Here is a 22,370-nt window from a genome sequence, read left to right on the forward strand (position 1 = left end):
AATCCTCAGTCCAGATCTTCCAATTACAAAGGGAACTTTTACACTCATTTAAGGGTTTGATCTTGTATTTCTTCTTAGTTCAGAACTTGCTCTTCTATTTGTATTTCTGTGGTGGATAAAAATATGCTTCATGCTTGACTTAATTTTATTCTTCTACTTGTTTCCCTGCAGGCTTCTGACCAGTACTGGGCCTGTCACTTAGCTTCTCTGGGTCTTGCTTTTTCTAGCTGTAAACTGGGAATAATTCAGCCTCCCTGTTTCATGAATGCCCGTTGCTGAGAGTTCTGTATTCCATCACAAAGGACTGTATTGGTGATATAATGTAAACAAGTGTTATTTTCTTGCATCAGAAATGGCACTTGCATAAGTTAGTTTTTATTTATTTATGATAATGTCGCTCATCGACTTTATTTGCACTTAAAAAAACCCCACACTTGAATATATTTGATTTACATTTGAACCTATTGGAACCCATTTATTTGCTTAAAGCAATACAAACTGACCTCACACATTGCTGCTTTTGAAATAGGTGAATGCTACAGCTGTAAAATACTTGTAACACTGTAACAGAAATACGCAACCTTTTTTTGAGGAGGAATTGTGTGTTTAGCCTGGATTCCTGTGGAGGTAAGACTCAGGCATTTTTTCTGGTCTGCCTGGCTTCCTCCTCCTTTCTGTGCTCCCTCCATAACTTTTCAATCGAGTTTGGCAAACAGGTAGAGGTCTCAAGACAACAGCATTTTTTACAGATGTCGTGAAATATAGTAGAGGAAATGGAGAAGAAATCCTATTAGGACCAGGCTGCACTGATGTCAATTACAGTTAGGTACCAGGGAATCCTGATGGGCGAGAGATATAGTGTATGCCTACCTGTGGAAAAGGCTTCGGTTAGTGCTTGGATCTCTCAAGTCAGGTACCTGCGGTCAGTCAGAAGGCACAGATATGTAGGTAACTAGGCTGCCTTACTTATTGTACTTACAAATGTGCTTGGTTTTAAGTGACCTGAGCTATGGATGTTACCATAGTAGACAGGTTTTCAACTGATTGTGAGGTGGGGTGGAATACACATACTCCCATTACGAAAATGTTTGTAGTTTGACTGTAGAAAAAATTGAAAAATACTAATGGAAAGTAATTGACAAAAGTCTTAATGTAGTGGGTGCTACTCCGGGTTTTCTAGGCAAATTCAGTCTTTGTTAAAGCAAAGCTTATTATAGGCATTTAGCTCTTGTCTGTATCAGAAGGTTAATTTGGGTTAGGGTGGGCAGTGGACTTCTGATAACTATAGTACTTTGCTGTGTGGGCTCTAGTTTCACGGTTAGTGTGTTATGTCTGTTTAACTTCAACTTCCAGCTTTTCTGGAGTAATTCCATGTGTCGACAAGCCTGGAGTTATTTAGCACTGTCTTCTCAGTAATGGAAATACGTTATGTCAGAAAAATGGAGATTAGGCAGGTGATACTAAATTCTTTTTAGTGACATCTTGCTAGTGATACCTTCAGGGTAATTTCTAGATGTTGCAATTCATTAACATGGGTGGCAAAGCAGCTTATGCATAATTATGTGTTCTGTGTGTTGACATGGATTTTCTGTTTATCCTCTTTTTCTTCCAGGACTCCACTGTTGTGACTCCAATTATTCTCAGAACAGACCCACAGGGATTTTTCTTTTACTGGACAGATCAAAATAAGGTAAGAGAAAAGCTTTGTGCTCTGTAATGGTTCTTTCTGTTGTCTGTGGTGTAATGGGCAGGAGTCAGGAGGCTTTGCATGCCAGTCCTGGCACACCAGACAAGTATTGCATCAATGCATGTTCCTCTGCTCTTCTGGGGAGCAAATACAACAATCCTGTGGCTTTTCCCTGGCGCACAGGCCATGGGGAGATGCATGGAAGGTTTGGTAAATTCCAGCCGTGCTAATTATGAGATGGACAGTGAGGTGTATAATTGTCCTGGTTTGCAGGCAAGGATCTTTGGGATGCTGTTGTGGTTCATGGTTACCTTGCCTTCTGTGCACTGAGGGTTTTGGCTGTGGTGCACAGCAGATCCAGAATTCCCAGAGGCCAGAGCTCCCTTGGAATTCTTCCTCCTGAACTGCTGCATGCTCCCTGGCGATGCCTGGTGGGCCACGTCACTAAGTTCTTACTAATCCTCGCTGGACACTTACTTTCTTTAAAAACATTCTGATATGCTTAGATCACCGTTATGGCTGGGGAGCTCTTGGGAAAGCTCATGGCCTGAATCATTGCTGTTACTCCAGTTTCACATCCGTGTCGCCCCTTGAAATCAGCACTGTCATGTTTCCAGCTGTTGGAGACTGTGGAGCTGCACTGGCCTGAAAGAGTATTGGTACCCTGAGCGATTGGGTGCAGTTTGTTTCATATACCATATCAGACATATATTAGAAAATTATTGTTGCAGTTGTTACAGCAAAATATGGTATCAAAACTAGGAAGTGAACGAGTTCCTCCCTTTTTTTACAGGTGAATTTTCAAGTACTTAAGTAAGTGCTTTTACCAGTTCCCTGTTGAGAATGGTGTTAGAACTTGGTAGTGCTTGAGCTTTGGCCTTGTGTTGGAGTATATGCCAAAATGACTAAACACGTAGTATTCTGGCTATGGAAACCTGGTTTACCAGTTGCATAGCTGTTTTCCAGGAGTTCCTGGTGATTTTGTGTTTTTAGTTACCAGTGTAAAAATTCCTCGAGGAGGTAGCAACCATTAAATGTGCAAACTGAACAGGCAATTTGCTATTACATTAGATCATATCTATCTTGCTATGTTTGCATTTTAGAGGAGGTGGAGCACAGTTTTGAGTCAGTGTATTTAGAAATCATATTACGGAGTTAAAATAAAAATCCTGCCTTTGCTTGTGCTTGTACAAGGTTGTGATGGGTAATAGCAGGTTCGTCTGATGACAGACCAGAGTTGTTAAATTACTGCCCGAAGAAGCAAAGTGAATACCCTCAGAAGTTGAAGGCTATGACTAATTTACACCAAACCAGAAAAATAACAGCAAACTTTGTAATAATAAATGGAAAGCCAGAGCTGATTGAAGAGTTCATTTCACTTCTAATATGTTTGGCACTAAGACCTCCTTCAGTTTCCTACTGTTGTCTGTAAAAACAATGTCTTGAAGCAATTCTGTGAAGAATAGCTATTTATAGAATTGTTGTTCTCATATTCATGAAAAAATTTATTTATAATGCTCAGAGCATTTTTTTTTGAAGGTTGGGTATTTGTTCAAGAGACTTAAGTGTCAGTTTGATTTTTAAACTTGCAAATCAAACCTCTGTAAAGGGCAACAAGAGGGACTTTTTCTGGTTAATAATTCATGACAACTAGGTGAAGCGTGTTCCTAAACCTCATCCTAGCAGTGTCTATTTAAAGAAAGTAAATATATTCCTATTGAGGTGCTGACAGTGCAAGGACCAGGAAAGAAATGCCACTTTCTGCCTTTGCAGAGAATGGTTGGGTTCATGTTTATTGTGAAATTACAAATATGTTTAAAAATACAGGAAATTATCTTTATTTCCTTTCCTTTGTGTAAAGTGATCCTGTGATGACAGTGGAACTAAGTGGAGAAATAATATCAGGACAATACAACCTCGAAGTGATTGCTCTTTCTTCCCCCCGCCCCCAGTTATAATTTTTTTTACAATTGCTTTTGTCATAACCAGGGTCTGTTATTTTCAGTGTATGGAAGGATGCATACACTGTAACTGATAACAAAGCGATGAACAGAGAAGCCTGCCTGCCAGCATCCTCGGTCAGACACGTTTTCCTGGGAGCTGACCACCAAGAGGTGTGGAGATGAGGCATGAGTAGCAGTCATCTTTATAGCCATATGACTGTCCTGTTTGCCAGTCACTGTGCAAAGCGGTAAATTGCCTCCTGGTTAATGGTATGGTTTTAAATTGGGAATCTGGCTCCTTTGGTTGCTATTGCCTTACCAGTAAGGTTACACAAAAATTACATTAATTGCTGGGGAGTTGTGTGTGGGGGAACAAAATAAAAAAAACCCGCTCCCCTATGCTAAATTTTTATTTTGCTTAGGCAACTGGTGGATGCAGCTCTGCAGCTTTCTCTGACTTGTTGGCTGGTTGAGCTGCTTCTTGTGTTGTTTTCTTGTTCCCTTTTCTGTTTCTCTTCTGTTGCACAGGAAGGTAAATAATAAGTAGGGTCTGCTGTCTAGCAGTATATCTGGACAGTCTTTTAGATTGCCCTTGGTGTAGGCAGAGCTCAAAGTTCCTGGTAAAGCTGCACGTTCAGTGCAGCCCTCCATCGGTGTCACTGATCCAATCTTGTAGGTCTCCATGAATTAGCAATCCCGGTAGGGTTTGCAGCCCTGTCAGTGAGTCTGGATAATGCTGGAGTCAAACAGGTGATGGGTCAAAAAGGCTGCCAATAAAGTAATTCTTACCAAGAAGCTCTATATATGTGACTAGTGAGGACTCTTAACTTGCTGTCCCCTGTAGCTTTCTCATAAATAAATTAGTAGGGAATTTCATAGTTTGCTTTCAGAAGCCGTATACTCCTAAGTAATTGTTCTAGGTCTGTAGTTTCAGTCCCATGAAGACCCATGGCGCTTACATTATGCCACATGTGAAAAGACTGTAAAGGATGGCCATTCTTGTGGTGTATCAATGGCAGCTGGGCCTAGCAGAGCCACCTTCTCATCATTTACTTCTAAGAGCTGGAACAGAACTTTGAAAGAAGACAAGCTACAGAGGAGGAGAGCCTCCAGAAGCCTGCTTTGCAGCAGAGTGGCCATCTGACAACTTACAGGCAAGGCAAACAGTAAACTAATTGCTCAAGACTCCTTCAATGCAAAAGCGATATCCATGTGCCTTATTGTAAAATGGTTTGGATTGGACGTGACCTTGAAGATCATCTAGTTCTAACACCCCTGTCATGGGCAGGGACACCTTTCCCTAGGCAAGATTGCTCAAAGTTTCTTCATGACTGTGTGATTTGACCATTTAATTATGGGCTGGCTCTGATGTGTCCTGCCAGGTACCCAGGTCCGGTGCAAGTGCTTTTGGACATTAACAAGAGCCATGTTAAACAGTGATCGATCAGACTTCTCTGTTTGAATGACTTTATCAGCGAAGTAAACAATAGCGTAGGATAAAAGTGCATACTTGTTCTTCTGACCATGTGCCATTTCTCTTTGATTTTTATGAGCTTGCTTCACCTTTGCTGCACATCCTAACATGGTCATAGCTGCAGTGAAGGTCTGTTAAGCAAGTTCATTTAAGCTCTTATCTTACAACTTGGTGATAATGTGGCATCCTGCAGTTTGACATGCTTACTGTGTATTTGCGTATTGAAGTATATTTTGCTGTCCAGTAAAGGTAATAATTCAGAACAGTCATACATAGCATTTTGCTATTTTCTGATAACAACAAGATATATAAAGCCTTTTGTTTTAAACAGATGGCAGAACAGCTTTCTGATTTTAATTGTATTTTTCAGTATGAAATTCTTTTGTTGCTGAAGGTTCTGGAGTATTTTCTTCATCTGTATGCAGAGTGCTGGCTGATTTCATATGATTACTTGAAGGATTTTCAGCATGGGATTTAAAAAAGAAAAATTAATTAATGTGACAAGCTAGTGTCTGTTACATATCTTCTTGTTTCTGTACTGTTTCTGAGCTGTAGCAAAACCAGACAATATTCATTGCATTGTTGCATTTTTATTACCTGACTGAAACATATCTCAATTCCTTGCTACTTTTTAAAAAATTGGAATGCTGTTTCTTCCATTTGTTCTTATTCTGGTCATGAGCACTGAAAAAAAAATAAATCAAAACTTGACGAGGTGAAGAGAAAGTCTAGTAGAATAAAAAGGAGTAATAATCAAAAGCATTTCTCAGGAGATGTGAAGAGGCTGGAAACATTTGGTGTGTTTAGCCTAGCTGGCAAAGCAAAGCCCGAGAAAGACTGTGACTTCTGTCTATGAATAAATATATCAACGGATGCATAGGCAGAGTAGGAGAAGAAATATGTATTGTCAGACCGATTGTGTATCATTATTCTTGCATCCTTTAGCTGGAAGTTGTTACACAATCAGATAGACGTTAGGAGAAGACACTTAGCCATTGACTCAGTGCAGTTCTGATACTGCCTGAGAAAACGAGTAAAAGAAAGCAAGCAGCTAATTGCTTTTATGGTGGAGCCATTTAGGTTCTTGAAAACCTGATGATGGTATAATGTGCTGTTCTCTTTGTCTTGCTAGCATGTACTGATTTATTCCTGTGTATTTTTAAAGCTAGGTCACTACACTGACATGGCAGCATGCAGAAAGCACAGAGGATGCAGATGCAGTCTCATCCACAGCACCATGGAAAGAGATCAGCTAACAGTCTGTGTCATGAAATTAAACATTAATGTCCAGTCCCAGGGATCTAATAGCGATTTCTAATGCCTTCTGCAGAAATGCTGTTTTAAACAGATGATGATCCCACTTGTCCAAAGGAAGTTTGTGTTGAGAAAATACTGCAAGTTAGGAGGTGATACTTAATCCATTGGAAAGGATGTGTGGCTGAAGCTTTCCTCCTCTGCTGGTTGCAATTAGAGCAGTAGCACAGCCCAGCCAAGTGGTTTAGCAAGGAGTCACTGCTTCAGAGGCTAGTTTGCACAATTCATACTTCAAGCTTTTAAGGTGGGGTGAGGAGACCACAGCAGTACAGAAGTGCCTGCAGACAGCTCTTTCCCCCAGCTCTGGCTTGCTCAGACTGACAGGTTGAGGATATCTAAAGGCAAAGAGACTCAATCTGTACAGATTTTTAGTAAGGACAATTTTGCGGTTTTCAAGGGAAGTAGCGGCAGGAGTTTCTGCTCTTACAGGGATAGGCCTGTTTTTTATGTGTGAACATTGCTGGCAGAACTGATACTAATACGTTGTAGCTCAGGCACAGAATATGATCTCGCCACAAGAGCCTGTAGCAATAATACTGTATTTTGAGCTGGAGCTTTCTCATTTCATGAGACTGCATGAAGTGGTTCCTTAAAATAAGAGGGGAGGATTTTTCTGACTTTGCAGGTCCTTTTACCTCAGAGCACATGAGGCAATCATGGGTTTCTTTGGGCCTGAAAACCCAAGACAAAACTACAGAGTCTATGTGTCAAGTGGGGCCCAAGGATTGTAGGTAGGATTTTGTAGGGTTTAGGCTTGGCTTCAGCATGTTTGTGAATTGTGACAATCCCCATTGCCTTCATCCAAATGAAAGATGATGTGGCATTTTTCCAGCTGCTGGGGATGTTGGCTGTGTTATTTAAGAGAGTTCTTTTGTGTCTCTCTTGAATCGGGGCTTTAAAACAGGTCAATATTTGTACTGCCCTGTGGGTCAAATATCTTTTAATTACATCTGTATAGGTTTTACAGTACATTTGACAAGCACACAATAAAGGCTGAAGTTGATGTATCAATATTTAAAATATACCTAATAATTTAATGACAGGAATGTAGTATCTAGTAGTACACTGTTTAAAAATACCTGTTCCAAACTCCAACTGTTTGGCTTAATTTATTCAAGGGCAAGGTTTGTCAGTGATACATCTCACTGCTGAAACTATCGAAGTGCATCATTGAACATGTATTCACACTTTTCTTTCTGGCATGTAAAAGGGAAAAAAAAAGAAGTTAAATAACTAGACCCTTTCATGAACTGAGACTATAAATATCATTAATTGAATGAGAAAAGATCATAGGATCATAGAATGGTTTGGCCTGGAAAAGACCTTGACGATCACCTAGTTCCTGCTGCCCTGCCACGGGCAGGGACACCTTAGATTAGATAGGATGTTGAAAGCCCCATCCAGCCTGGCCTTGAACATTCCAGGGATGGAGCAGCCACAGCTGCTCTGGGTGATCTGTTCCAGTGTCTTGCCATCCTCACAGTGAAGAATTTCTTCCTAATATCTAATCTAAATCTGCCCTCTTTCAGTTCAAAGCTATTCCCCCTTGTCTTATTGCTACAGGGCCCACCAATAAAGGTGCATGTCTCTCCACATAAGGTACTATTTTAACATGTACAATGAAAAACTTGCTCTTCTTCCTCACTCTTCTAGCATCTTTGGCATTTCAGCAGTCAGCATCTCTTACTGTCAATTCTGGCTGATAATGAGCGTTGGGTACATAGACCTCTATCACGAGGTTTGTCATACGAATGGATTTACCTTTACTTTAGCTACTAAACACGGGAGTCAGAATGACATAGATCCATGTACCGTACTGGCATTCTACCAGGCACTGAACAAGACTTGTACGTTTAGGTCTTGATGTAGTGGGGTTTGGTTTACTAGTAGCAAATTCTGTATTAAATGACTTGTGTTCTCAGTGCTCTAGTACTTGTGGTGCTTCTTCGTTGACTTTTGTAAAAACATTATGTATAATTACATATGTACATTCTTTAGTGCCATACTGGCATGAATGAAAGTAACACCAAAGCTAGGAAAGTTTCTTACCAGAAGGACCCTTTTGATATCAGATTATAATCCTTTCCTGCTGAAGGGGAAGTTAAATGCATTCCATGAATGATGTTGCTCAAGACTTGCTCCATGTGGTACAACTCCTTTATCTATTTACTGGCTGTGTGAACTGAGCACGAAGCCATGGGCAGATTGCCTCTGATTTTTTAAGGACAGGGGTCACTTACTATATTTTCGTTGGAAATTTAAGGAGTGAGGAGTTTCAGGCTTTTGAACATGGAGGAGGTCTTGTGGAGGTGGTGCTAGTCTTTTGGCGTAATTAGAGGGAATTGGATTGGTATCTGTTTTTCAAAACAAGAAAGTTGCATGCTGGAAGAGGTGACATAGTAGTTTTCTCTAGAAGTGTGGATGAGGACTCCCCTGGGAGAAGGAGTTGTGGTGATGTGAAGGTCTGGCTTTTCAATGACACTGGAAATTGGGATGAACCTGAAGCAGCTAGTAAAACAATAGTGGTGGCACAGCAATTAATCAGGGCCTTTACCTCAGTTTTGCAGTCATCTTGATTCCCTTTACTTTGGTTTTGCAGTCTTCTTGATTCATGAATTTGAGGTGTAATGTTAGGAGCTTCCATAGTGGCATTAGAAACTTTAGACCAGGGATGTTGTTGCTGGAATGCAAATAGAATCTTTTTAAAAAGAAAATGACCCATAAATACCGACATCCAAAGTTGTGTCTATCACATTTTTAATGGGAAATGGAAGAGAATTTCCTCAAGGATGCAACTGCTTGCGAAGGGACTCTTGTACCCAATAGGCTGAACAGTGCAGAAATTGGAAGTGAAGTCCTAAAGGTGAGTTCTTTTTCTAGTGAAGATGCAGTTTTGTGATATGCAGCATAAAAGTCAACTTGTCAAAAGTAGGTACTAACTAATCTGTAACAGGAGTTCTCAGCAAGGAGGTCCTGATGCTGGCTTGGAGGAGCTGATGGTAAAGAAGTGTTCAAAGGTTGAGCTTCTGTCTCTGACAGCAGCCTGAGCAGTAATCCTGGAAAGTTCACCTCTGTGCATTTGCTTTCTTTAATATAGAAGTAACTCCTCACCTGTATCTGTAATGGCAGTACCTAGGAGTTAAGAAATAAAAAAAAAAAAACCAAACAGTACATGAGCTCACACCCATACTGATGGGTCCATGCTGGAAACCATGTGCCAGTGCCAAAGAACACTGCCTCCTTGCTGGTTTATACTACAGAGATTGTTGTATTTTGAAGTGAGGAAAATTTCTAGCTCAACAGTTAACACAGTAGGGGAGTCAGCCTAGCAATAGTTCATGGTCACTTGAAACTTGCAGCTCATGTTTTTTCAAAACTGCTTAAAAATCAGCATGTGAGTGGAATAAAGGAAGGTGGGGAGAGTGGTAGGGAGTTGCTACAGATAGTGAAAATAGGAGGAAATATTTCACAGAGGTCAACTTCCCATCAGACTGCTGATTTCATTTTTAAAAGGAAATCTTTCTGCTTTTAAAACAGGGAAATTGTTCAAGGCCCATTAGGGGACTGGTACTGCATCAAACACGGAAGATCTCTAGTAACCCGTTTTCACTAAGTATCTCCCTTATTGCTGTGATGGAGGCAGGAAAAGAAAATGATTTTAGGGTTTAATCTACAGCATAGGTGTAGTTTCTGAAATGCGGAAGCCAAAGAACTTCAAAAAGGGAGGATGACTCTGGAGTCAGCCAAATTTAGGTACTGTTGAATTCTCAGGTACTGAGAACAGTCCTAACATATTTTGTGGAGTGTGAAAACATTGAAAGTGGGTTGTGACTTTATTATAAAGATGGGATTGTAGGTTGTCTTTTGTTTAGCTGGGCTGAGACTTGGTAGGCTTTGGCTGTAGATAGCTGTGAATGTTAAATGCTACAAAAAAAATTGGTAACTTTGAGGTTTTGTGCAAGAGATGTTTGCGATCTGGCTACTGGAAACTTTTCTGTTGTTACAATTTTCAACTTAAATATTTCGATGAAGGAAACTTGGGGCCAAGTTGGCTAGCATACACTAAGTGACTTCTTTTAGTGGATGTCTGTCCAGCTCTCACATGCTATGTGACTTAAATAGGAATTTTATTACAATTTGCATCTCATCAGATCATAATATAATGCAGCAGTCGATACTTGGCCTTAATTAATAACAATGTATGCTTTTAGGAAACAGCTGGGAGACCTGGGTACTTGCCTGTTCTTCGTCATGAGTTGTCATAGCTCAGCAATGTGCTGCTCTACATCCCTGTGCCTGTTTCACCCTCTGCCCTGACTTTGTCTATTCAAGATGCTGCCAATGAATGGGGCTGCAGCAGGGACAGCCTGTTACTGCCTCATTAGCACCTGGTACAGAGTGGTTCCAATCAGCTGCCATGTGTGTGCTTTGGTATTGGAGGTGTTCCTGTCTTCTAGCCGAGAAGGGCTTGTGGTAAAGGAGTCAGTGGTGTGCAATAAGCTATCCTTCAGTTGCTTTTCTCCTCTTTTAATTAAAAAGTCTCATGTTCACGTCCACAGCTTGTACACAGATTTGGTTGAATATGCAGTATCAGCTTTGCTGACTGACCTATTATTAGCACAGTTCAAAAATTGGCTTCTAGGACATCAGCTTTCCAGATCTTTGGGAGGATAACTGATCTCACAGCATGCCTGTCAGACTGCCTTCTCTACTGAAGCTCTGCCAGTTCAGATACTTCTCTCTAATGCTTCATATCCTGGCTGTTTCCCCTTCCCACTATGCTTTCAGGTTTTTTTGAACATTATTTTCAGTACACTGAAAATAACGATCTTTAAATAACATATATTCTGTCTCTATATACCTGATCTTCCTGTGTGAGCGTATGCGTGCCACAAGTAATCAGTGTTATGTGGTAAATATGTTTGGAAGTTTTAGTTTCTTTTTCTTTTTTTTTTTTCTTTTTCTTCCTTTTTTTTTTTCTGTTAAGGGGTTTAAAAAAAGTTCTTGACATACAGGTGACTGGTAAGAAATGTCAGTTTTGCACTAATACTTGCCTTATTCGCTTTAAGGCTCTTTGCCATTAAAAATGTGGACCTTACCCTGCTTCCCTCTCCGACCTTTTGCTTACTCCTGCAGTCTTGGTATTTTACAGTAGCTGTGCATACTTGTAGCTGGCATCACACAGAACAGAAATGATAAAGCCCATGGCCTGTATCTACAGTGACAACACTGTACTCCATTGTACAACACTGCCTTCTGTTTTGATTTTGGATTAGTGCGTAAGGACAGAAGATGCTCTGTAGGATCCTTTCCTAGAGAATCATCTTTCATTCCCATCTTCTTTGCTTTGACGACAACTTTTACTATATATATCCCATTACTGGGAAGACACAAAACCAACCTCACACTACGAATCATAGGAGTTTTAGATTAACTGTGTGTATCTGTGTGGCTGTTATTTTTGAGCATTTCTAACTATATAGATGCTGTTTACATCGCTGTTTCATCCAAATGTTCTGCTGGATTAGAAGGTCTGTAAAATCTGCAGGCAGCCTCTGCTGGTGGTGTGCATATTCTCTTGTCTGCAGCCGAGTTATCAATTTTCCTGATGTTTTGATGCTGCTGTATCTCCCCGCCGGGCAGCAGTTTTACTACTAAAATTCTGAAATAGCTCTGGAGGGTGTCAAACCCACAGAAGAGGGGAAAGAGGCTGTACCTTCCCTGACTCTTGTGTACCTGTGCGTGTGGATGTGCTGTCAGTAGGCAAACCTCCTGTCTCTTTTCAGAGTTAGGGCTCTTCAGCCACAAATGAGTATTCATCTTCATTACTTCTCCTAATTAATCTTTTCACATAGGTGTGTTTTTCAGTGTATTATGACTTCATGATGTCATTGTCCATCCATCACTTTTTAACAAAAACCAATATGACGCCTGGTTTATGACATTGTAGCTCTACTGATGTCAAGTCATTCCTCATGTGCTTGTGCTGAGGGAAAGAAGCAGGAGCCATGATGACACAGAGGATTTAGGTTTCTGTCTTCATTTGTATCTCAGGAAGAGTAATTTCCAGTATCTGAATTTTTTGGTGGGGAGACTGAGCCTGTCTTTGAGACTGGCACATGCCTTTATCCAACATGCACTCTGCATTGTGTGAGAGGAGCAAGATGTACTATTGTACAAGAAAATATTGTACAAGTGGTTGAAGAACGTATTTAAATCCTGAATCTCCAGGGTGTGTTAAACACTCAGTTGTCTAGTTAGCCCAGTAACAGTTTTGTCTATGTGGGTATATGTAACATTGCTATTTCAAGGCTGTAGTTATACATCAAAAGTGAAATTCTCCCCCTGTGCCACATCGCGAAGAGCTCTTCTACTGTCTGGGGGCTGGGGATTACCAGAACCTACCCCTGATTTCAAGGTCGGTCACAGTGTGCCTGCAGAGCTTTTACTGAGCCTTTCGCTACTGCCATGGCTGCATCTCATGCAGACATCATCAGACTGGTGGTGTGCTGCTAACTGGCTAGAAGTACATCCCTGGCTGCTCCGGACGACATAGTCTGCCTCAGAATTGGAGAAATACGTGGGTTGTTAGCTGATACTGCACAGCTGTGCTGCCAGCTATTTTTCAGATACTGTTTATTGAAATCTAACTCACAGCTGACCTAGGCGAATGCTGTCTTGCTGATCACAGTATGTTGATAAACTGTGTGAATTGTATTGTATTTATTTGTACGACATGTCTCACTTAGGAGGACTGTGGATAATTTGGACAGGTGGTTTACTACCCAGGGAGCTGATTATCTCTGATTGATAAACAGCAGTAAGTGCTGCTTAACAAGAGTAATAATAAAAATATTGATTAGCAAGGTACAGCTGTCTGGTACTAAGTATGCTTATTGAAGCCCCTGTTAAAACAGTAATGAAATTCTGAAGGAAGTTTTTTGTCTTTTATTCTAGCTGCTTTGGGTTTACTCAGGACAGTTAGACATAAGGCCTTATTTAATAAAAAGCACTATGAAGTGGAACGCTAATGCCTAAAAGTTAGGAATATGGCCAAAAAATATGCAGGGAGTGCCATTAGAGAAACTTACGCAATTTGTCTTAGGCACTTAAAACTTGGAGACTGGGAAAAACAAAAAAATACTATAAGGGAACTTTAAGAACAATACGGTGTCTTACAAAAGGCGGCTTTATTCTTTGATTTCCCTAAAAATAAAGAAATAACTAGAATAAAATTGAGGTGTTTTTTTCTGCTTTTAATCCAGATTTGCTTGCTAAATAATAGAATAAGCATAGGACTATGTTGTTCATTAACATGCTTCTAAATGAAGGTAAGACTTAGGACTTCCCTGAGCTATTTTTACCCTTGCCACTGAAGTCGATGTTGCAGTGGCACATCTTTAAGTCATCTGTCAGGCGCTTCTGCTAGCCAGTCTTCCACAACTGTATCTTTACTCCCTCACTAGCATGCTGTAATTACACGTTCCCAAACATATTTGAAGGGAAGCTGGCATTATGTGTGTTGAGCAGCAGCAATGCTGTTCCAAGGACAGTCAGAGTCTTGCAGTTGTCACCCCCTTCCTAGCAGTCACATTCCACAGCAGAGGACTAGATTGAATCATTATATATCATATATGCTTCCTCTGCCCCAGGAGAATATCTGGTACGATACTTTTGAGCAGTGCTACGTTAATGATTGGACTTGATGATGTTAAAGCTGGTTTCTAACCTAAATGATTCTATGATTTGAAGATAGTCCCTTTGAGTTCTCTAGCCTGGGGCTTTCCCCCTGATGTTGGAACACCCTGAAGTGGTTTTGAGTTGGTTGTAAACTGCTTGTGTGCAGAGTAAGTTGGCTTACTCATGTAGAATATTCTCAGTAAGGGTCAAAGTCTAAAATTATCTCATAGATCTCTGGCTTTGTGTTGTACCCTTTTGCAGACACAGTGGAAGAGGGAAACCTATAGATATTGTTGCCGGTGAAACCTGCTGGGAAGAGCCTGTCAGAGATGCTGCGATCGTTTTCTTTGAGCATAATGATGTCATACATACTAGATGGATGAGGTGAAAAGCTTTCCTCATTGGACTTGCAACCAGTATATTTTAAAATGTAGAAAATCACTTTGAAAAGCAGCACTGCTTTTCTGCTGCTAAAAGTAGGTTTTCTGTGTACTGACCGTAGATGTATTTTGTCACTGACAACTTGTACCAATATCCTTTGCATATCAGTGTATTGCATATCTGAATTTAGATCCCTCTTTCACATACATTCAACTTTCAAACAGTTTTTCACTGAAATCAAGAAGGGTACACAGGAAGGGGGGTATTGGGAAGATAGAAAGCTGGAGGTCAAGTCAGCCGTTCTGACTTGCAGGCCGAAATACTTGCAGTCACCTCCACAGTGTTCCTACATTTCAGTAGCAAAAATTGTTCTGGCTTTGTAGCCTTTGTGTAACAGGAGAATTACCTAAATGTTTGTAGTTACAGTGGGAGCAAGGAGTATCTTAGCCTCTTCAGAAGTTCTGTTGCAAAGCTGATTGTTGAAATAAGAACTCTTAATACCTTGAAAATGCCCTTTCTCTTGTTCAAGAAGTAACATAAGGCATTTCATAATGCAGTGAAGCCTACCCCCCGCCCCGCCCCCCCCCAGCATTTCATTCAGGACTTATGGGGATTCAGGCTAAAATTGTGTGTCCTTCTTTCTCTCATTGCTCCTTCTGCCTCCAAATCTGCTCCACGCAGAACCGATAGGATCTGTGCGTGTGTGTACAGCTCCACTCCATCTCAATTCGTATCTGAATTTCCTGGGCATGTTCTGTTTTCTTATGCAGAAATTTTGCCTTTGAGAAGGATGGCTTTTGCCATTTCTTCTTGGTTTCTGGATGGGTTGTACAGTGCACATGGTCTCTGCAACTCCATCCAAATCCTTTGGATTTATGCTGGTATTTGGTCATGGCCACTCAGCAACTTCCTTGGATTTATGCCAGGAAGATGGCTAATGGCACAACCTTTTTATGATCTGTTTAGCTAAATGGCTATAATAATGTGGAATATTAGAGTAACAGATGCTGTTGACCATCCTGCAGTAGATCCAAGTTTGTATATACAGGAACTGTGCACTTCCTTTCAGAGTCATGTGCATAATCTGGAGCTTCTCATTTGTTGCTATGGTATTTTATTATCAGAACAACGAGAAACAGAAGTGGTGATTTTAATGAATTAAGTCAAAAGTGCCAGTCTGCAACGGTCTCGGCTCAGAGCCTAAGGAATAATTCTTTGGTATCAGTAGTAACACAAGAGTGCTCTATAGATCAATTTTAGACGTTGTTGGCATCTGAGGATTTCAAAGACTTGAAATAATTGAAGTCCAAACTTGCTAAAACAGTCCCGTGTTGTAAAACTTACAACATGTTAAGCTCACATCACTGCTGCGATTTTGTGTGGCCTCAGACTATAGCCCCTGAAGCACAGATGATAAAGACCTGGAGTTCAGCTTTAACTGCATACTGCAGAGCATGGTGGTGGCTGGCCTGTCACCCCACCTGCTTCCAGAGTGGGCTGGGAGGTGAACAGAAAAAGGGAGAGATGGAAATGAAGCATCCAGCTGGTGACTTCTACTAGACTTTCTTCTGTGAACCTTTTCTTAGAGACAGAACAACATGCGTTCAGTTTTTCTGGTGTATGAAATAAGGGAGTGACTGACCAACACGAGATCCCTCAGGATCTAGAGAGACATACAGCCCGATCTCATTCTGCCTGATTCAAAAGAGGGATTTGAAGCGTGGAGCTTTAACATCTGTAGCTGAGATTGGTGAAACAGCTGTTTCAGCTGTGTATTCAGTTTGTATGTCTGAATTTAATCTACATGATGATGACACCAACATGAGGATAATCGCTGAATCATGAGGGCATTATAAGTTGACAGTAAATTCCCTAGAGACGAAAAAGATGCCAATTATATGGGTATGACTGAAAGTAAGATATAGGGGAATTAAAAGCATATCACACACAATCTTAATGGACTGTTTCAGAAATTGTAAATTCTGGTCCATTAGTATAATAGCCTGGCATCATTAGGTATGTTGTTTAATTGACTTGGCTTTACGTTTGGAATATCGACTGTTGGGTGATCTGAATATATTGATATTAAATAATCATGCTGTTAATGATTTACAGAATAGTCTGAGAACATAGGAAGAAGTGTTTTATGAGCTGTGGAGTCATATGCCAAAAAAATAGCATAATTTCAAGTCAGAGACTCAAACTGAAAAGGCTACTTTTGTCCCCATTGCAGGTCTAGTAAATACAAGACACAAACTTCATATCATTTGAGAAAAGAATTGCCGTGTGCCTTGCTGAATAAAAGCCCCTTTCTCTCATCTGCAAAGGTGGAGATTTTTCCTTTCTCTGGCGAGGCAATAAGCTTTTCATAAACAATGTTCACATGCATGGAGTTTGATTCACTGTACCAGTAATGAGTTTCTATAAAAGAGGGGTGTGTGCAAGGAAAACGTACCAGGGTTTGAAGCTCAGTAACATCTGGTAAATGACAAAACTCAATTTAACCTGGGTGTTTCAGCGAGTGGAGATGGAACTGAATAGAATTACCTGTGAGCATCAAGAGGACTCCACTTAGGGGTCAAGGGGGTTATTACCAGTCAGTTTATACTCTTGAGCATTTTGTTTGATTTCTTTCCCCCTTTTGCTGTCTTGGAAGAATTGCAACAGTAATAACTTTGTGTGCGAATATAGCTCTCACAGGCAGTGACAGATGATTGCTTGCTATCATCTGTCATTGCCCCCTGCCATCGGATGCACTAGGTTGGAAAGAGCTCTCAGAGGGAATCTTGCCAGTCAGCCTGTGACTGCATCCTGCTGACACTGAGAACTGATTGCTGCCTAAGGATGCAACTTGATGCAGCTGTGGCTTTGATATTTATTATGGAAGGAAAACTGCCTGACTTGTCAACTTGGGGTGGTATCGTAAGGGCCAGGCTGCACATGGCCGAGAAATGGATCTGGGCTTTCTGAGCAGGAGTGGTAGTTGCCCTGATGATTGTGCTAAGGAGGCTGTAGTTACCCCTCCTTTAATCAAGGAGGCCCAGGGGTTACTGTGATAAGTAAGATGTGATAAGATGCCCAACAAGCTGTATGGGCATCAGAGGAGATTGAACTACTGCTTGTAGCTCAGGCTCCCACCTGCCGTGTTTGTTAGGGGTGTGAGGGAGCTCTTCTTGGGAGTGGGTCTTGTCGCAGGACTCTCTGCGAAGCAGATATACTCCCTTGTAATTTTTTTGAAACTATTTTTCCTACTTGCTTCTTTAGGTGTCTATAAAATGAAATAAGCTAACTTGGAGAATCAGACTCATAACTTTCAGTGTAAGGAGACCTCCTCACGCTGAACGGAATGTTTTTGGAAATCCTGAATGTCATGTTTGACTTCAGTTATAGTCATGGGGAGTAGGAATAGACATTAGTATCTGTTTACTGTCATGTAAGGCAGAATGAAAAAATCTGGTTTAAATCCAAACTTGCTTGGATATTGTTAAAGACAAATATTATGATGCTACTTCTATCTACGTGTACTTTTCCCAGCATTTATTATTTGAGATGAAGATGTAGTACTCTAACCTGAATTTGCATGAAGACACAAGCCATATTCTAATGTGGATTAATAAAGCCGTATTCTGTTTACTCTGGGGATAAATCATATCTCCTGTCTAGATGTGCTTTGGTTTTTTTTCCCAGAGATATTCTGGGGGTTTAAATGTGTCACATAGACCTGTGTACATGTGCTCTTCTATGTTGGTTTGTTTGTTGTTTTTTTTTTTTTTTTTTTTTCCCTCCCCCTCTCCTCCTCAACTCTCAAGAAGTTAATATACCTGTGAAATCAGTGATCTCCCAGCAGAGGTTTGAGAATGTCTGGCTAATATCATTATGAAACAAATGGTAGGGTTTGCTCCAGAGACTCGGTTCTAGTCAGACAGCTACTAATTAATAAAACATTGCATAAATCACCAAGATAAGAAAAAATACAACATATGCAAGATCCTGTATGATCTGCAAGTCTTTTTTTAGCTATGCATTCTGTCAAACTGATGTACGCTGATCACAAAGTGGATGAAATGCTTTACTTCATATGCTTGCAGGATGTAGAAAAGCCTTTTCCTATTACATAAAGTGTTGGTTTGACCTGTCCTCTTCTTGAATGTCTTTTGCATCTTATAGTCTTTTTACTGTCTTACTTAAAGAGCAAGTGACTTAGGAGTGGCGTATGAGAGATGCTTCAGGAAGTCAGAAGCCTGTTGAAGTTGCGGAATGATACACAGTGCAGTGTTGGACTGCTGGTCATAGTCAAAGTGCTGGTGTGCAGGGGTGAGCAGGGGAATTGGGGATGGAGGAGTACTGGTTGTTACCTAGCAGTCTCTGAGCTATAAGCAGACTTCTAGTTTGCATCTGCTTCAAAATGTTACGCGGATGACAAACAGCTTTTGGAATTGCAACTTTAGGTCAGGAGGCAAATAACTAATGACTATTACATTAAAGTGCAAAAAAACCCATCCAGACCCCACAAAACCTCCCTTTACAAACCATGGGAAGATAGCTTAGAGCATTTTGTTTTAACTTCAGAATCTTTTTCAATTAGACCATTTTCTAAGTAGTCAAGCTAAATTGTGTGGTTTTTAAACTTCAGAGTAAGATGAAGATGTATGATTTTACAGTTGCCAAACTGGGCATTGGGAAGGTCTGTCACTGAAGCAGGAAAACATGTTTGTTGTTAGGTGGTTTTTGTTTTTTTAATCTTTTTTAAGCAAGAAGTATAAACTTCTATGCCTTTGAAAATTCCCAGTTATGCAGTATTTTTAAAGTGGGTTCATGCTGTGCGTGCTGTCAAGATACAAAGTCAGTTATAAGGCTTGGATTTTGAAGCTAAAGTGGTTTCCAGAGAGAGGCTTGCTTTGCATTGTCTTAGATTTGTGCCCAGATATTCCTTCCTCGCAAGGGACCTTCTTAGGAGAGGATAAGTGATAATTCATGAGTGTGTCCATCACCAATACACACTGGGATAGAAGTCTGTGTCCTCAGGCCTTTGAACATTGTCCAGCCTGCTGTATAAAATGAGAAGAGTCACACTCAAGAGCTTCTGGGTTTTGCTGACTTTGCAGGGCTTAATTTTGGTGTCGTAGTATACTAGGAGTGTTCTTATTTTATGGTGGTTTTTTTTTTTACTGTGTATGTGGGCTGTCCAGCTTCTAAGCCCTTGTTCATGTATTACGTGCTGTGAGGTATTGCTGATGAGCTGCAGACCCTTCAGTTATAGTTCATCCATGCCAATTCATTCCCCTGGCTTAGGGGAGGCCACTGAGCGCTCCCATTTAGCAGGCTTTGCTTGAAGATGCAGTTGACACTGAGGCCCCAACAACTCCCTACAAACTCACCTGGGGTGTTAGACCTGGCAGAGGGAGAATAGCCTGAGTGATGCTGGCTCCAAAGAAGGTGGCACGTAAGAGCAAGGGTGAAACATGCTGATAGGACCATGCCTGTTGCAAAATTACCGTGGCAGTACCTTGAATAAACCCAGGGCCTCAAACTGAAAGTTGAGGCTGTTGTTGTTCTGTGACTGTCTAGATGTGCAAGAATCACAACCACAGAGGGTGTCTAACATAGGTGTGACACTCTGAATTACATTTATTTTGCTGTAAATAGAAGTTGCGGGCATGCTGTTTAAGGATTTTCTTGCCGTCAGACAGACGCTGATTTTTATGAGGCATCATGGCTATGCAGTGCCACACGCTGCAGGCACATGTTAGTTTTGCTGAGCCTGCAGCATGTGGGCTAGCTCTGATCCAAACACTAGTCCTGGGGTGTGGAGCTGAGCTGCGGTAAAGTAAGTTCTCCCAAGTATTCTAATTCCTGATGACAGGAAAAAGTAATTAATTTAGTGTACAGCTGTATTACTAAAGCAGGATTCACTGAACCTCATGAGTTTGGGGGGGAAGAAGAGTTGCTTTTTTGCCTTTTTTTTTTTTTCTTTTTTAAAGTCTCATGTCTCTTGGCATTCTCTGTGTAGCCTGCTTACCCTGTGTGTGAGCAAGGCTTCATCTTGTTGACTGATATTGTAGCTGTTGGCTTAAATCCTGCCTCTTCCAGCTGGCTGCCATGAGACAGGTTCTTCTTTGGGATCTGTCCTTCTGGCAGCATTATTTTATTCCTTGACAATTTAAAAGTCAATTAAAATGATGCAGATATTGATGCAGATTTCCTCATAATCTATAGCTGTCTAATGCTGGAGTGACAGATCAAGCACTGGCCTGAATAATTTGAACCTTCCTTGCAAAACTCTCGATGCAGTGGTCTAAACTGCTTTCCTTCCTCGTAATCCTACAGCAGATGTAGGAAAGGGAAGGTCTGGTGAGGCAATGTGGAACATATTAAATATTGGTAGATTATTTCACGCTGACTGTATTTTTGCTAGGCTTTTGAGAGTTTTCTGTAGTTAACTGAAACTTGGTTTCATCTGTTATTTGACCTTTGGTAGGCAGACAAGTGAGATGGGCCACCAGGCAGCCTCTAACAGAATCCTGAAATTCTCAGCCAGAAGCTAAATGCAGTTGTTTCATGGTGGCATCTTCTGGGAGACAGTGCTTGTCTTCTTACCAAAGAATTTATACAGAATGAAGGCTTTGTCTTACAGTCTTCCTGGCTGAGCAGAGAACATTACAGGCTCCTGGGACTGTGAGATGAGATTTTCCTGCCTGAGATCTTGGCTCAAAGTAATTCTTCAGTGTTGACGAAGATACTGCTGTCCCACTGCTGCAGGAGCAGACAATGGTAAATAGTTTGGTGTGAGCACAGCTGCTTCAAACCCTTGAAGGGTTGTTGTAAGGTGGAAAAGGTTTTAGAAGGTGGAAATAAAGTGTGGGCTTGGGCAATGCTAGTCTGAAACCATCTGAATTGTTGGTATCTCCATAAGGGTGTGTCTTGTTTGGCAGGGTATGTTTTCCAGCTGTATCACACCTATGTGGATAATCTTTAGCTCTGAGTCTTCTCCCAAGGGCATTTGGCTTCCTGTTTCTGCAGGTGAATAGCAATGAGGCATAACTTAGCAGAGGAAAGGATTTCTGCTAGCTGTATATAATCCACACCTGTTACTATGAGTGTAATCATTAGCTTGGCCTTTTAAAGTAACTGGAAATAATTATCAGCACAGAGAATATTAGGTGCTAACAAAACTTTCAGGTATGTTGATTTCTTTTAGAGTGGTTTTATGGCTGATTGTAACCCATGAGACGTTGAAAATTTTTGTATTTAATGACACAGAACTTTTCTGGAAGTGTAAAAGCAAAACAAGCAAACTTGTAATCCAGAAAATGACTTAAATTTGGTGCTTGCTTTGCTATTACTGCTATTATAACTTCCTCTGCAATTCAGATGATTTTATTGTGTAATCCATTGGACTCTTGTGGAAAGTGGAGTTGGGGAAACACTCAAACTGCCATTGCGTAAGTGTTGTTTGCAGCAAGCAAATTTAAAGGGTTGCACAGGTGGTCCTGCAGCCACTTCAACATACACATGGAGCTGCATTTGATAGTAAATCATGTGCTGAAGTTATGCCTTTTGAGTCTTCGGGGTAGCATAGATAGTATCTTCATTATCCAATGAAGTAATGCTGTAGTTACAAACAAACAAACAAAAAACCCCCAACCAGTAAACAACAACTCAAAATGTTTTAAAATGAAAGTTGAGCTATAGTGGAAAATGCGGTAGATTTTCTGGTACTGTCATTGGTTTTGGAGAAATAAAAAGAGGTATTTGAGATATGAATGAAGTTTTGGTTTTGGTTTTTTTGGTTTGGGTTTGGTTTTTTTTTTGGTTGGCACATGGAATTATTTAAACTTTCTTGAAAACCGGGAGAACAGTTTTAGGTTTAAGTCTTGTTCATAATTCATCC

The 22,370-nt window shown here is 40.7% G+C and overlaps 1 protein-coding gene across 4 annotated transcripts in view; it reads left to right on the forward strand.

Annotated features, from left to right (window-relative positions):
• PLCB1 (phospholipase C beta 1) overlaps positions 1 to 22,370 on the forward strand; it is a 401,169-nt gene that overhangs the window by 11,131 nt on the left and 367,668 nt on the right. For all 4 annotated transcript variants that reach the window (XM_055725798.1, XM_055725799.1, XM_055725800.1 and 1 more), the window contains exon 2: positions 1,613 to 1,690. In XM_055725798.1, coding sequence (XP_055581773.1) covers positions 1,613 to 1,690 — 78 coding nt within the window. The remainder of the gene's footprint in view (positions 1 to 1,612; positions 1,691 to 22,370) is intronic.

Source organism: Falco cherrug, chromosome 13 (genome assembly GCF_023634085.1).
Source record: "Falco cherrug isolate bFalChe1 chromosome 13, bFalChe1.pri, whole genome shotgun sequence".
NCBI classification, from domain to species: domain Eukaryota; kingdom Metazoa; phylum Chordata; class Aves; order Falconiformes; family Falconidae; genus Falco; species Falco cherrug.